We start from the raw sequence: 12,461 nt of genomic DNA, 5'->3' as shown, positions 1-12,461 counted from the left end.
AAAATCTAGAAGGTTTCTGGAATCCCATTTTGCCCTTCTTAACTACATATATAAAGTAGCTTTAGCTGCCTTAGCTACAGTTGCTATGAATTGAGGGTGCAAAACTGAGTCTGAAGATGACTAGGCTAAGGAGAGAAGCAAAAGGAATCCTTTTTAGGTAGAGTGGTCTAGTGGAAGAGTCAGAAAAGTTGATGCGTGACTGGAAGTTACATAAGGAGCAATTAGCCAAAGTTTCTAGCTTCCTGGAGAAAGGATAACTAGAATTCTATGAAAGACAATTAAGAAGAGTTCTTCATTGTTGAGCATGAGTAGCAGCAAAAATGAGATAAGAATATATGACCTACTGACAGACCCCACATGAACATGGAAAGCGCCTTAAATGTATATTTAAATGTATAATTATGTATATTTTAATGGCTATTCTTAATTTTATTGTAATTTTTAATCTTGATGGATTTTTAAATTTGATGAAAACTGTTTTTAATGTGTATGGTTATACTGTAAGCCGCCCTGAGTCCCCTGATGGGTGAGAAGGGCGGGGTAGAAGTGATGTAATAAATAAATAAAAGAGAGTGTGCAGAGCAGGAGAAAGGCCAGTCTGAAAAGCTTAGGTGGAAGCTCTGAGTATTAGGGCTGGTAAAGCAAGAAGCTGGATAGTGTGACTGTGATGATGCTTTCAGTAAGCAACTGAATTCAGTACGGATAGGCTTCAGACATATTGTTGATCAGAGAGAGATTCAGCAAGCAATCGAAGCATCCTAGAAGCCAGAGGCAACTTGAAAACATGGAGGCAGAGTGAGGTTTGTCCATGATTCCTGATACTGGATGGGGAGGAATCTGGAGAAGTCTAGTCAGAAAGAAAGACTACACAGAGTTTCCTTGGGTGGGGAAGACTACTTTGTAGGTACTATAACTAAAGGTGTTCAAACACATTTAGGAAATCTCAAAGTGATAACGAAATAGATTAGATTCCCATTTCTAAATAATTCTTATAATGAAAAATATGTCATTCCTCTTGTCTCTCATGGTGATGACAGTCCTATGTCTCTGCCATCAGAAGTAGGTTACTGAGTACAGAGAGTTGGTGTTTGATCACAGTGGATAAAGATTTGACAGAGGAAAGATTATGGCAACTGATCCCACAGACTCAAGTCTCAAATATTTTATTGACAAAACACAGTAAAGAAACATGTGTAGGAAGATCTATTGCTCAGTTGCTTAACAATGTGGAAGTTACCAGTAATGAGGGATTCATCAGCCATAGAACTGCCTTCAACAACTTTTCCATCAACTGGGAATTTCCCACCAGGTACTACCTTTACAATATCGCCTCGCTGAACCAGTTCAACAGGCACTTGTTCTTCCCTGTAAGAGAAAGCTCAATGTAAGTGAGCCACACTACATAGACGAAAGCACTGGGGTCTTTAAATTGGGGTGGATACCCAGCAGTTTAAAAACATGCATTAAGAAGGACTATATGTTTTCATTTGGGGGAGGGAGGGAAGCAGGTCTCCAAGCAAAACTAAATTCTGTCAGATTGTCTTTTATATATATGTACTGTTTCTCATTATGGAATGGAATTTGTGCTCTCAGATTTAAATTAACATATAGATTTTAAGTGTGAGACCCTACATTGACAGAATATTATCACACTGTTTTCTAAGGGATTATTTACTCCACCTACTAAACACATAACTACCCAATCTAGATTTTTTTAGAACTGCATACACTAATAAAAGAACTTCATGCTTTTTCTCCAGCTCAGTTTTAGAAAACAAAATGTGTTTTGACTAAACATGCAGATAATTCCAAGTCGTAACGATATATTTCACATTTTCAGAAAGAAGATTTCCACCAATGTTTCTGTCTTGTTCCCAGCAATCCTTGGAACCCCTAAAAAACAACTTGAACCCTGGTAAAATCCAAATGTGAACGTCTGAAACTCACTTCCTTTCCTGCTTCATGTTAAAACTCTGATCACACAGCATTCATAAGGGCAACAAGTTTGCATCTCCTAGTCCTTTGAGCCCAACTTGCTTGAATGCTCCTGCATTTATGGTGACCTCTAAAGAGTTTGCCTACAAAGGGATCACCTTGAAACAGATCTTGAATTTAAATAAAAACTGCAATGTTCATCCTCATATGTGAGTTGCATCCATGACAGACCATTTAAAGTACATTTCAAAAATATTGCAAAAAACCATAATATTTTTACACAATAGAAAGACATACCCAATGATGCAGTTGTCAGGTCCAAGTGTCACTACAACAGCTTCTGTAGCTTGAAGAGAGATTAATTTGGCAAGCGCCTCTGATGTTTTACTCTATGAAACAGAGAGACAACACATTGATTGTTATGAAACATTTGCTCAGCTTCTTATTCAGTCTTATTGAATCACACATAGCTTAAGACACAGTAGACGTACAGATGTGGTTGGTCTATACTTATCATCACCACAGCCAGTGTAGGCAATAGGGAGGGATGATGGGCGTTGCAGTACAAACACGTGCTTGCAGGGCCCCAGTTTCCCACCCTAGTCCAAAAACCTGAAATGTCTTCCTCTTTCCCTTACATTAGAATTACATGAAATGGCCTTTGTCTCTCATGCTCAAGATACACTAACCTTGGCTATGTGCTCCAGCCACCGTCCAAGAGCTATGAACACAAAGAGCATTGGAGGAGTGTCAAAAAAGGTGATGGGACTTTGCTCAGCCTTTTCAACTATGGCGACCAGCAAAATGGCGCATGAGTAGAGGTAAGCTATGGACGTGGCCAGCACAATGAGGACATCCATATTAGCCATCCTGTGTTTCAAAGACTTATAGGCTTGGACGTAGAAGTACCATCCGCCAAAGAACTGTCCAAAGAAAGCAACATTCTCTCAAATTGGATTCAAACAAGATTTTTGTAGCCAATTATGCAATGGAAAGAAAATATTCTAGAATGGTACCTGAACCAAAGTGCAAAGGATAAAGAAGAGTAGGTTTAGAATAGATAATCCAGGAATCAGATTTTTATTCAGCACCATTGAATCATGATGGTCGGCAGCAGGTATTAACATGTAAACCATTAAGATCAAAACAGGGATACCAAATACCAGGCTGCACAAGAATGATTTCCTCCATCTGAAAAGGAAGGGAATCCACAGTATTAGAAGGTAAATCTTCCCTGGCAATGAAACAGGTGCAAGTCTGTAGCCAGAAGAGGGGGTTAAGGGTTCAATTTGCTCCCGACCCCCAGAAGTTTTTCAGGTTTCAGGTTTAAAAAACCTGGTTTACTCATGAATTGGTTAACTAGATCAATTCATGAGTAAACCAGAAATTTTTTAGCCTTAAACATTTCAAGAGGAGGGTTGAACCCTTAACACCCCCCCCCCAACCATCTGGCTATGGCCTGGGGTAAATATTCCACATTCCCAGCTTCTGCAGATATTTGTATTGACTAACTAGGTACTGAATCCTGAATATGGATTTTTACTTCTATTTATTTATTTACAGCATTTATATCCCGCCTTTCTCAACCCGAAGGGGACTCACGGCAGATCACAGAACATATACTTAGCAAACATTCAGTGCCATTAGATATACAGGATAGACAACGGATAGAGGTAGATGTCGGAATTTTCCAACTTTGGCCTCCTGGAGGCTCAATTCTGGCCACAGGGGGTGCTGTCGTTCCATCCTCTATGATGACGAACCTTTGACCCCAAACTTTTCCTCCTATTCTTTGATCGCTGCCATTTTCTGATATTTCCTTTTTGTGGTGCCATAAAAATACCTCCCCCCTTAAGCAGTGCCTAATTTCTCTACTCACATGGACAGGAGATAATCCTGTCCATGTTGCCATTTGCAGCCATACTTACTGTTGGATCTCCTGTTTGTGATCCAAGTTATGATCTTTTGGATCTCTTTTTGCCAAAGATGCCTGAAAACCAATTCCCTTTATAATAGAAAAGAGGGAGATAAGACATCTATAAATCTAAGTACAAGAAAATCAAATAAGTAAAATCAGGTATAGGTGATTATGCAGCCATTCAAATGTGGCTCTTTTTAAAATCCAAATCCCCAAAGTTGCTCAGAATTATGCGTCATAATTTATGTATAAAAAGCATACCTTTTATTTTCATAGCCTACATTTTTCTGACAAAATAGCTTCAAGTGCCATATATTCATAGTGCTGTAAATTCAATATTTTACTATGTGACTTTGTAGCTGTCTTTATCAATAGGAACTGGAATAACAAAACAAATCTAAACACATTAAAAATTACTCTCTTGGTTACTTCATTTATTGCTTAGTTCTGTTCTTTGTCTTTTCCCACCTCAGTTTAACAACAGCCGTAATGATTGTGATGTCTTAAATTTCAGACTTGCTGCTAAGACATCATTTCAATAGTTCACATTTTTCTATTCATGCTTGCTTTTCAAAATGCCCTTGGCTATTAAAATAAATCACAAATGTGTTGCAGGAAAATATTTAGGGATTCAAACACTTTCCTAAAACGTTCAGTAGAACTTTGCTATTAGGTTGATCTTAACCATGGCTGAAATTATTTTAATGTTTGTCTGGCTCCTTACTACTTTCCATACAGAACTCTAGTGGCCCCTAAATGGACCTCAAAGGGTTGCGTCCCATTATGGAATCTCCCCAATTACATTTTTTAAAGCAATTGTCTTTCCCCACTTGGAAATAAGGCAGTTTTGGGGGTGTGGGCAATAGAGCTTTAAATCTTGAAAGTAAACTAGAAGTCACTTGAGATTTTTTTCAGGGAGGGTGGCTTCTTCTAGATCTAAAAATAGCTAAGATGAGTATGGAACAATTGCTCTCACTCCCACTTTAGGGGTTGGAGAGACATTCTGAATTTAAAAATCCAATGAGAATGGAGGCCAAAAAAACCTCCTATAGCTTTGGGCCACATGAGCTGTTCTTTTCCCATTTAATTTTACAACTTGAAGCAGTTGTAACCTGTGGTCCCCAAGAACTAAAATATGGTCCATGGCCTCACCGTTGTTACACCGTTGCAACGAGAGCGACGGGTCTTGCAAAACCCTCTTATAGGACCAAAGCAAAAGGGATGTTGGAAGGAGAGAGGCTGACTACCTACAAAAGGCGCGAAAACAAGCTGCTTCTTCTCCTCCTCCCTTGAGTGGAACCATTCCATGTGGCACCTAAAAACGGGGGCACCTTGGTGTCTTCGTTTTGAAGCCTGTTCCTGGGGTTATTTGGGGTGCTGATTCAGAAAATTGCATTGGATTAACCATATCAGCTCTAGATTATTAAATATGGTTTTCTGTGGGCAAGCAGATGGCAACTACTGGATGTCATATGTTCTGTATCAGAAACTAAAGCTGATGTTGTCTATTCAATGCAATTTTCTGAATCAGCACCCCAAATAACCAAACTGAATCTAAAGTTGACCAAAAACTGATTCATAACCCTTTTGGTACTAATGTTGGAAAGTGGTCCCTGGCCAAAAAAACAAGGTTTGGGAACCACCGATCTAATGAGTACCATGTGACGAGCTGCCCTTCTGATGAATTTTGTTAGCTCACTAAACACTATCTGCCCAGTTGCCATGCATTGCAGAGTATTGTATACATCTTCCTGATACTGAGCCTGCATTCCAAACTCAATGGCTTTTAAAGGAACAGTTGATCTAATAGCTCACCTCAATAATTTTTATAATGTCTCGCGGACCAACCACTTCAGGATCAAAGCAGACATGAGCTTTGGAAGTAGCCAGAACCACAGATGCCTGCAGAATGCCAGGTGTATGGGCAAGCTTGGATTCAATGTTATGAACACATGAAGCACAAGTCATTCCGAGGATCTAAACAAAGCAACATGTTAAGAGTCAACATGAGAAACTACAGTATCTTAAATTGTAAAAGCAGACAATTGCAGAGAAGGTAAGTAAATAACACAAGCCAACAAGTATTTTTCATCAGATACAATTGTAGGTCATTCTTATAGAGTTTTTTTGCACTGAATTCAGATCTATTTTTATTTTTTCTCTATCATGTGTAGTTTTTGCGATGGGGCTAATCGAATAATTAATGCATTTACACACTGATATAAATTAGATTCTATTGATATCAGTGCATAAATGCATTAATTATTTGATTAGCCTAATTGCAAAAACTACATGTGATAGAGAAAAAAATAAACACAGATCTGAATTCAGCGCAAAAAACCCTATAAGAATCACCTAAAATTATATCTGATGAAAATACTTGTTGGCTTGTGTTACACAAATATGATGTGAAATGTGCAGGCTTTATAGTACTCCATTGTAATGTACCATTCGTCATATTTTTAAAAGTTGACGTAGCGGAAAATAAATAAAGGCATATTTAAAATCAGCATAAAATTGATTAAACTGTGCTATTCTCATTTCTGATGACGACAAATGTTTGATTTTGTTGGCTTGTGTAATTAAAGTAAAACAGTTGTTTGTTGTTTGAAGGGTGAACCAATAGCTTACATTGGGGCTAGGGTTGGGTAGGGATGGAAAGAAAAGAAGGAATGTAGCTGATGCACCAGTGTGGCTATGGGAAGATGGGTAAGATGAGGTCATTGTCCCTCCAAAGTAATTTTCCTTCAGTAAATTTAGTGGCACTGCTGACAGTGAGAAAACGAAAAACTTTTGCAGCTAAGAGTGTGAAGTTTTCAGTAACTGCAATGATAAAAATTTGGAGATCACATTTTTCATGAGAAAGAATGATTACATCAAACAAATGTTGGTAGAAGTACTTGCTGTGTATAGTCTCCATGATACTCACTGTCAGATCTATATCGCCATCTGTTGCAAGGTAATCTTCTATGATCGAAGCTCCAAAACCCAAGTTCTCAATCAACTGGGTTATTTCAAGAGGCTGAATTCTATCTGGTTTATATTTTACTTCAACTTTCCCTGCCATCAAGGCAACAAGCACAGAAACTATTCCTGTAATAAGGGAGCTAGATCAGATACCAAACTACTCATGAATCATGCAAAAATCTGTCTGTAAGAGCAAGATAAAGCCCATCCCTTACTGTTAAGATGTTTTTATTATGTAGGTAGAAGCAGACCATTCTGAAATCTGTGCCACTTATTTCCAAGGTGCCCAGCTTCTTAGTCACAACTATATCCATACCACTAAGTATTACATAAATTAGGTTATCCATCCTCTAATATTGTAATATTGAAGCACGCATAACCTAATTCATGCTGTAATACTGTAATAAATATAGCTTTGTTTATGCAGTGTTTCGATAAATATAGCCTCATTTATATAATACTCTTATAAAAATAGTCTTTTGTAAGTATGCCAACAAATACAAGTATGCAGAACTTCCATAAATATAGCATTTAAAACAGAGCTATTCATGTCATTGCATGTATCATACAAATAAAACTATATTGATTCCAGAGAAATTAGATCATCTCATCAAGTAGCAGGTGCAGCCTGCTATTAAAGCAGGCTCCTCAGAGAGAAAGTTCAAAGCATCCAAAGGACAGAACGAAACTACATGTTGGGGATATTAGTTATTTTACCATCTTCTTTTTGTAAGTTCTTCTCAATGCTTGATACACACGATGCACATGTCATGCCTGTCACCAGGAGAAAACATCTTTCAGTCATTCCAGAATCGGATGGTTTTGGAGAGTGAAGAGGCGGGTTCTTTTTCTGTGACCAAACATCTTTGTGTGATAAACCTGGAGTAACTTCCTTACTCAAAGACGCAGAGGCCATCCCACCGGACCCTTGACCTTCATCAGGAGACTTCCCAGTGGAGGTGATAGCATCTTGAATACGGACAAACTGAATTAATATACGTACACAGCACAGTATCCGAAATCGCTCCCTAACAGTTATCCAAAAGGAAATTTTATAATTCCTTTGGGAAAGTTGCCATCATATTGGAAAGGTATTTCTTTAATACCCGAGGACAACTAAAGAAGCGACAAGGAAATATATTTAGAAGACAAATTAATTTACATGTTGTTTGATTTTTTGTGTTCGCTGCTTTGAGTCTCCTTTGGGAGACAAGAAGCAGGATATAAACACTAATACTATTACTAATAATAACAATAACAGAAGAAACAACTGGATATTTAGTTGTTTATCACACTAGTCAGGTGTTTGGGGCTGTCTCATTTGATAACTGTTTCACCCATATTCATGAAAATAGCTGAATGCCCATGCTGTATATGGCAGCCTTATCACATTTGTACTTTCATAGAGTAACTTCCATTGCTTTCTTTTCACCACTATAAATTCCTAAAAATCAAAAGTGCAATTCACACCACCCTGCTTCATGCATCATTAATGTTTTCCCTTTAATATTTTTAAAATACTGTATGAAGTTCCAAGGCTCTTATGATACTACCTTAAAAATATTTAAAATAATATAAAATAAAAACTAAACAAGTAATGTTGTGAGGTGATATGAGAGGAAACCAGAGAAGAAAAAAATCCCCAAGCAGTAAAATATATCTGGATAATGATTTCCCAAGGTTCACGGTTTGCACAGTTATTACAAATTAATAGTAAATATAAAACAAATTACAAAAAAATCTAAAAGGAGAGTATAGAGTACTGAGAACAGACTGGGAAACACAGCTATTTTGCTTGGGAAGTCTTGTCCTCTCCAGCTAAGCACCAGAAGTAGTCCAAGGTTCCCTTATGGGAAAGTTCCTTGGGAATATTAAAAGAAATTGCACAACTGCAATTCAATCATACTCACAGTAACACAGAATATGATATTCACAATCAGACTAGTTACTGAACCATATCAGGAAAGGGTGCGATTGCCAAATTATTTTCAGCAGCATAAAAAAATCAAATTCACAAAGATTGTGCTACAACACTTATCCAACATAAACGGGCCGGCAGAACGTTGGATAAGCGAATATGTTGGACAATAAGGAGGGATTAAGGAAAAGCCTTTTAAACATCAAATTAGGTTATGATTTTACAAATTAAGCACCAAAACATCATGTTATACTACAAATTTGACAGAAAAAGTAGTTCAATACACAGTAATGCTATGTAGTAATTACTGTATTTATGAATTTAGCACCAAAATATCACGATGTATTGAAAACATTGACTACAAAAATGCGTTGGATAATCCAGAACATTGGATAAGTGAGACTCTACTGTATTAGAAGAACCATGACTTCATGTGACAAGGCTGAGACAAAGGTGGCATCACTACTATAATAATATAACTGCATTGTCTGATAAACATCTTAAATTACAAAAGGTGAAAACTGGAGCATGGGCTAATACTTTTAACTTCTTTCAAAGATTGTCGGGTTACGTTGATCATGCTTTCCTGCATGTCAGGGGGTTGGACTAGATGGCCCATGTGGTCTCTTCCAGCTCTATGATTCTATGATCACTCAGAGATGATAGACCAAGCCTAAGATCTTAGACTACATTATTATAGGATTGGACAACATATTGTCTACCAAATGTTTTTGGTCTCCTGATTCCTTCATCCTAAGCAAGCCTGGCCAATGGTGATGCATGATGGTGGTTTTACACCAAACAACATCAAATTCTCCAGCCCAGAACAACATATTGGAAGGTTTCCAGTAGGAGGTAAATCCAGGTGGTATGTCCAGGAGCCAAATTTCTAAGCTTGGGAACCTCAGAAGGCCACACAGGCTGTCAAAATCTCTGCACATCCCCACATCCCAAAACAAACAAGAAAAACCCAGAAGTGTCTGGGAGAGACTGGAATTTGTGGTTTGAAAAAAAGTATTTTGGCAAGGGAAGCCATAATTGCCTTTGCTGGAAGTTCACCCCCTCCTCTCCTCCACCGAACGGGGGAAACCAGCTTTGGGGCTGCTTATAGCCCTGGGCCATTCTTTGTTCATTCTTGGTGTACAAGGGGACCCCTTCATTCCAAGCCATGCTTGAATCATTCCAGGGCTTTTTCCAGCTTTGGCCTCCCTATTTTGTTTTTATGCTAGGATAATGTGATCACAGCAAAAAGTACAAACACAAAGGTATAGCTGATATGAACAAGTGAGCAAGTAAGCTGTATAGTTTTCTGATCCATTTCTAGTACTATTGATGGAGGTGAAGAGATCCTTCTCAGTCACAAGACGCCATAATAGAAGAAAAGTGACATCATACCTGAGAGGACAGAGGCATCAAATCCCATGTCTTCTATAGCAGCTCTCAGCTCTTCAGAATTGGTCATGGCCGGATTGTAGGAGACAGTTGCAGTCCCTTCAGTTAGAGACACGGAGATATGGAGGACCCCTTTCCTTTGGGATATGGAGCCTTCAATGGATTTTACGCAAGAATTGCAAGTCATGCCATCAATCTTAATCATAGCTGCACTGGATTCATCCTGAGGACTTCTAGAGACGCAAGGCAAAGAGGACGCTGCCTTTGAGGTAAGTGGTCCATTGTGGCCCTCTATTGCACTAGAAAAGGATACTTTGAAGTTACCAGGGGGAAGAGATTGAATGGCTTGCTGCAACCAGGATAGAGTGACCATGTTCTGGTCAAACCACACTGTGGCATTTTTGTGTTCCAAGGATACTTTAATACGTTGTACTCCAGGCATGTCTGAGACTGAACTTTCAATTATGTTGACACAGGATTTGCAGTGCATCCCTTCCACACCCAGCACTGCAACACAAGCTGGGGTGGCAGTGTCTTCTGATGTAGCGCTTCTACCATCAAGCCCAGCAGGTGTCCTTACATCTGTCTGTTGTAAGCATTCTACATCAATCAGGCCAAGATTGAGTGAGGGTTGCTTATGCTTGACAGTGCTTTTATATCCCAAGTTATTGATATTATCCTTTAGTTCCTCAAGGCTAATCACAAGTGGAGTATAAGTGATTGTGGCTTCCTGGCTGCTGAGAGACACTTTGATTTTCTTCACACCATGGAGTTTCCCAATCTTTTCTTCAATGGCGTTAACACAAGATTCACAGGTCATACCTTCTATTTTCATCTTAACCAAAGTTTCCTCAGCCGTTTGTCCTGAAGACTGTGTTGTGTCTACAATACTGGCATCAAATCCCATATCGTTGATTTCCTGGCAGATCTGATGGGGACTTATTTCCAGTCCCAAGTATTTTATGACAGCATTCCTTTGCTCAAGAGATACCTTGATATCAACAATTCCTTTCACCTTGGAAATTTTCCCCTCTATCGATTGTACACAGGCTTGGCAAGTGATACCCAAGATATCAACAGTAACAGTGTTCGCTCGGGGAAGAAGAACAGATGAATGCTCCAAGTCATCCTCAAAGCTAACATTGTCAAAGGCAAACTTGTGCTTCATTGCTGATGACGATACAGCCTGAAAAGAAAAGAAAAATAATGTGCCTGTTTTGAAAGGATATCATAGAATTGTGCAGAGCAAGAAATAATGCAAAGGTATCTGTACATCCTTTGCACTGTAACACAAATACACTGTACACTAGTATACCTGATCTACCAAACCGGGACAATGCGTTTGATCGTTTCTCTCCAAAAAAACTCTTAACTTTTGAATAGAATTTCCTGTGCTTTGTAACTCCAAATGACTTATTGGGGTAACTAAAATGAATCAACACTTGTAAAGAGTAGACGAAGGACGAGTCTTGGCAGTAAAAATTGACTTTTCTTGGCAAGTCCTCCCTTTGATTTACTTGGATCTGTGCTTCCTTGTCCTGGTTTTCCTTTGTGCAATACTGGAGGGGAAGAGTAAACACGTTTGTGAAAATGAATGTTAATTCTCCTTAAACGCAAACTTGTTAAACGCATGTGCATTGGCAAAGAAAGGATGTGTACTTGAACAAAAGCCCTAATTCAGCCTTTGACCTACTGGTTGGACAAACACAATATACACACACTATGTACTGTAAGATTAACTGTTCTAGTATTTGGGAAATTCATGAGGTTCCAAAAAATATGTTCCTTTTCCCTTCCCATATTTGTGCCTCACCCTTTGTACACTCATCTCTAGATACAAAAATTGCGAATCCAGCTATTTTAAATGTGGTGCCTGAGGAGAGATGTACAGATACCTGAATTGCCAGGAAAAAAACCCAAATAAATGACTCCCAGAGCAAATCAATCCTAAGCAGTCCCAAGAATCTAAGATGGCCTGGACCTCATCAGATGCAGCGAGAGAAGCGTCTTCTCCCCACTTCTCTACGCTCAGGCATGGAGTCCCTAGGAGCCCATCACATTTTTTTCGTGTCAGGAGCGAATTGAGAAACTGCAAGTCGCTTCTGGTGTGAGAGAATTGGCTGTCTGCAAGGATGTTGCCCAGGGAACGACAAGATGTTTTGATGTTTTTACCATCCTTGTGGGAGGCTTTTCTCATGTCTCCGCATGGTGCTGGAGCTGATAGAGGGAATTCATCCCCGGGTTGGATTTGAACCGGCAACCTTCAGGTCAGCAACCCAACCTTCAAGTCATCAGTCCTGCCAGCACATAGAGTTTAATCCATTGCGTTAC

At 38.9% G+C, this 12,461-nt stretch overlaps 1 protein-coding gene across 6 annotated transcripts in view; it reads right to left on the bottom strand.

Annotated features, from left to right (window-relative positions):
• atp7b (ATPase copper transporting beta) overlaps positions 1-12,461 on the bottom strand; it is a 43,521-nt gene that overhangs the window by 14,150 nt on the left and 16,910 nt on the right. For 5 of the 6 annotated variants that reach the window (XM_008115716.2, XM_008115724.2, XM_008115710.3 and 2 more), the window contains 9 exons: positions 10,134-11,316; positions 7,538-7,789; positions 6,783-6,946; positions 5,669-5,830; positions 3,864-3,940; positions 2,952-3,126; positions 2,625-2,858; positions 2,233-2,324; positions 1,238-1,365 (listed from right to left, as the gene is read on the bottom strand). In XM_008115716.2, coding sequence (XP_008113923.2) covers positions 1,238-1,365; positions 2,233-2,324; positions 2,625-2,858; positions 2,952-3,126; positions 3,864-3,940; positions 5,669-5,830; positions 6,783-6,946; positions 7,538-7,789; positions 10,134-11,298 — 2,449 coding nt within the window. In that variant the 5' untranslated portion in view covers positions 11,299-11,316. The remainder of the gene's footprint in view (positions 1-1,237; positions 1,366-2,232; positions 2,325-2,624; positions 2,859-2,951; positions 3,127-3,863; positions 3,941-5,668; positions 5,831-6,782; positions 6,947-7,537; positions 7,790-10,133; positions 11,317-12,461) is intronic. The other variant, XM_008115737.3, reaches the window with a different exon arrangement.

Source organism: Anolis carolinensis, chromosome 1 (assembly GCF_035594765.1).
Source record: "Anolis carolinensis isolate JA03-04 chromosome 1, rAnoCar3.1.pri, whole genome shotgun sequence".
NCBI lineage: Eukaryota > Metazoa > Chordata > Lepidosauria > Squamata > Dactyloidae > Anolis > Anolis carolinensis.
Note: the sequence above shows the minus strand (reverse complement) of the source record. Positions and strands in the feature narration are given on the sequence as shown.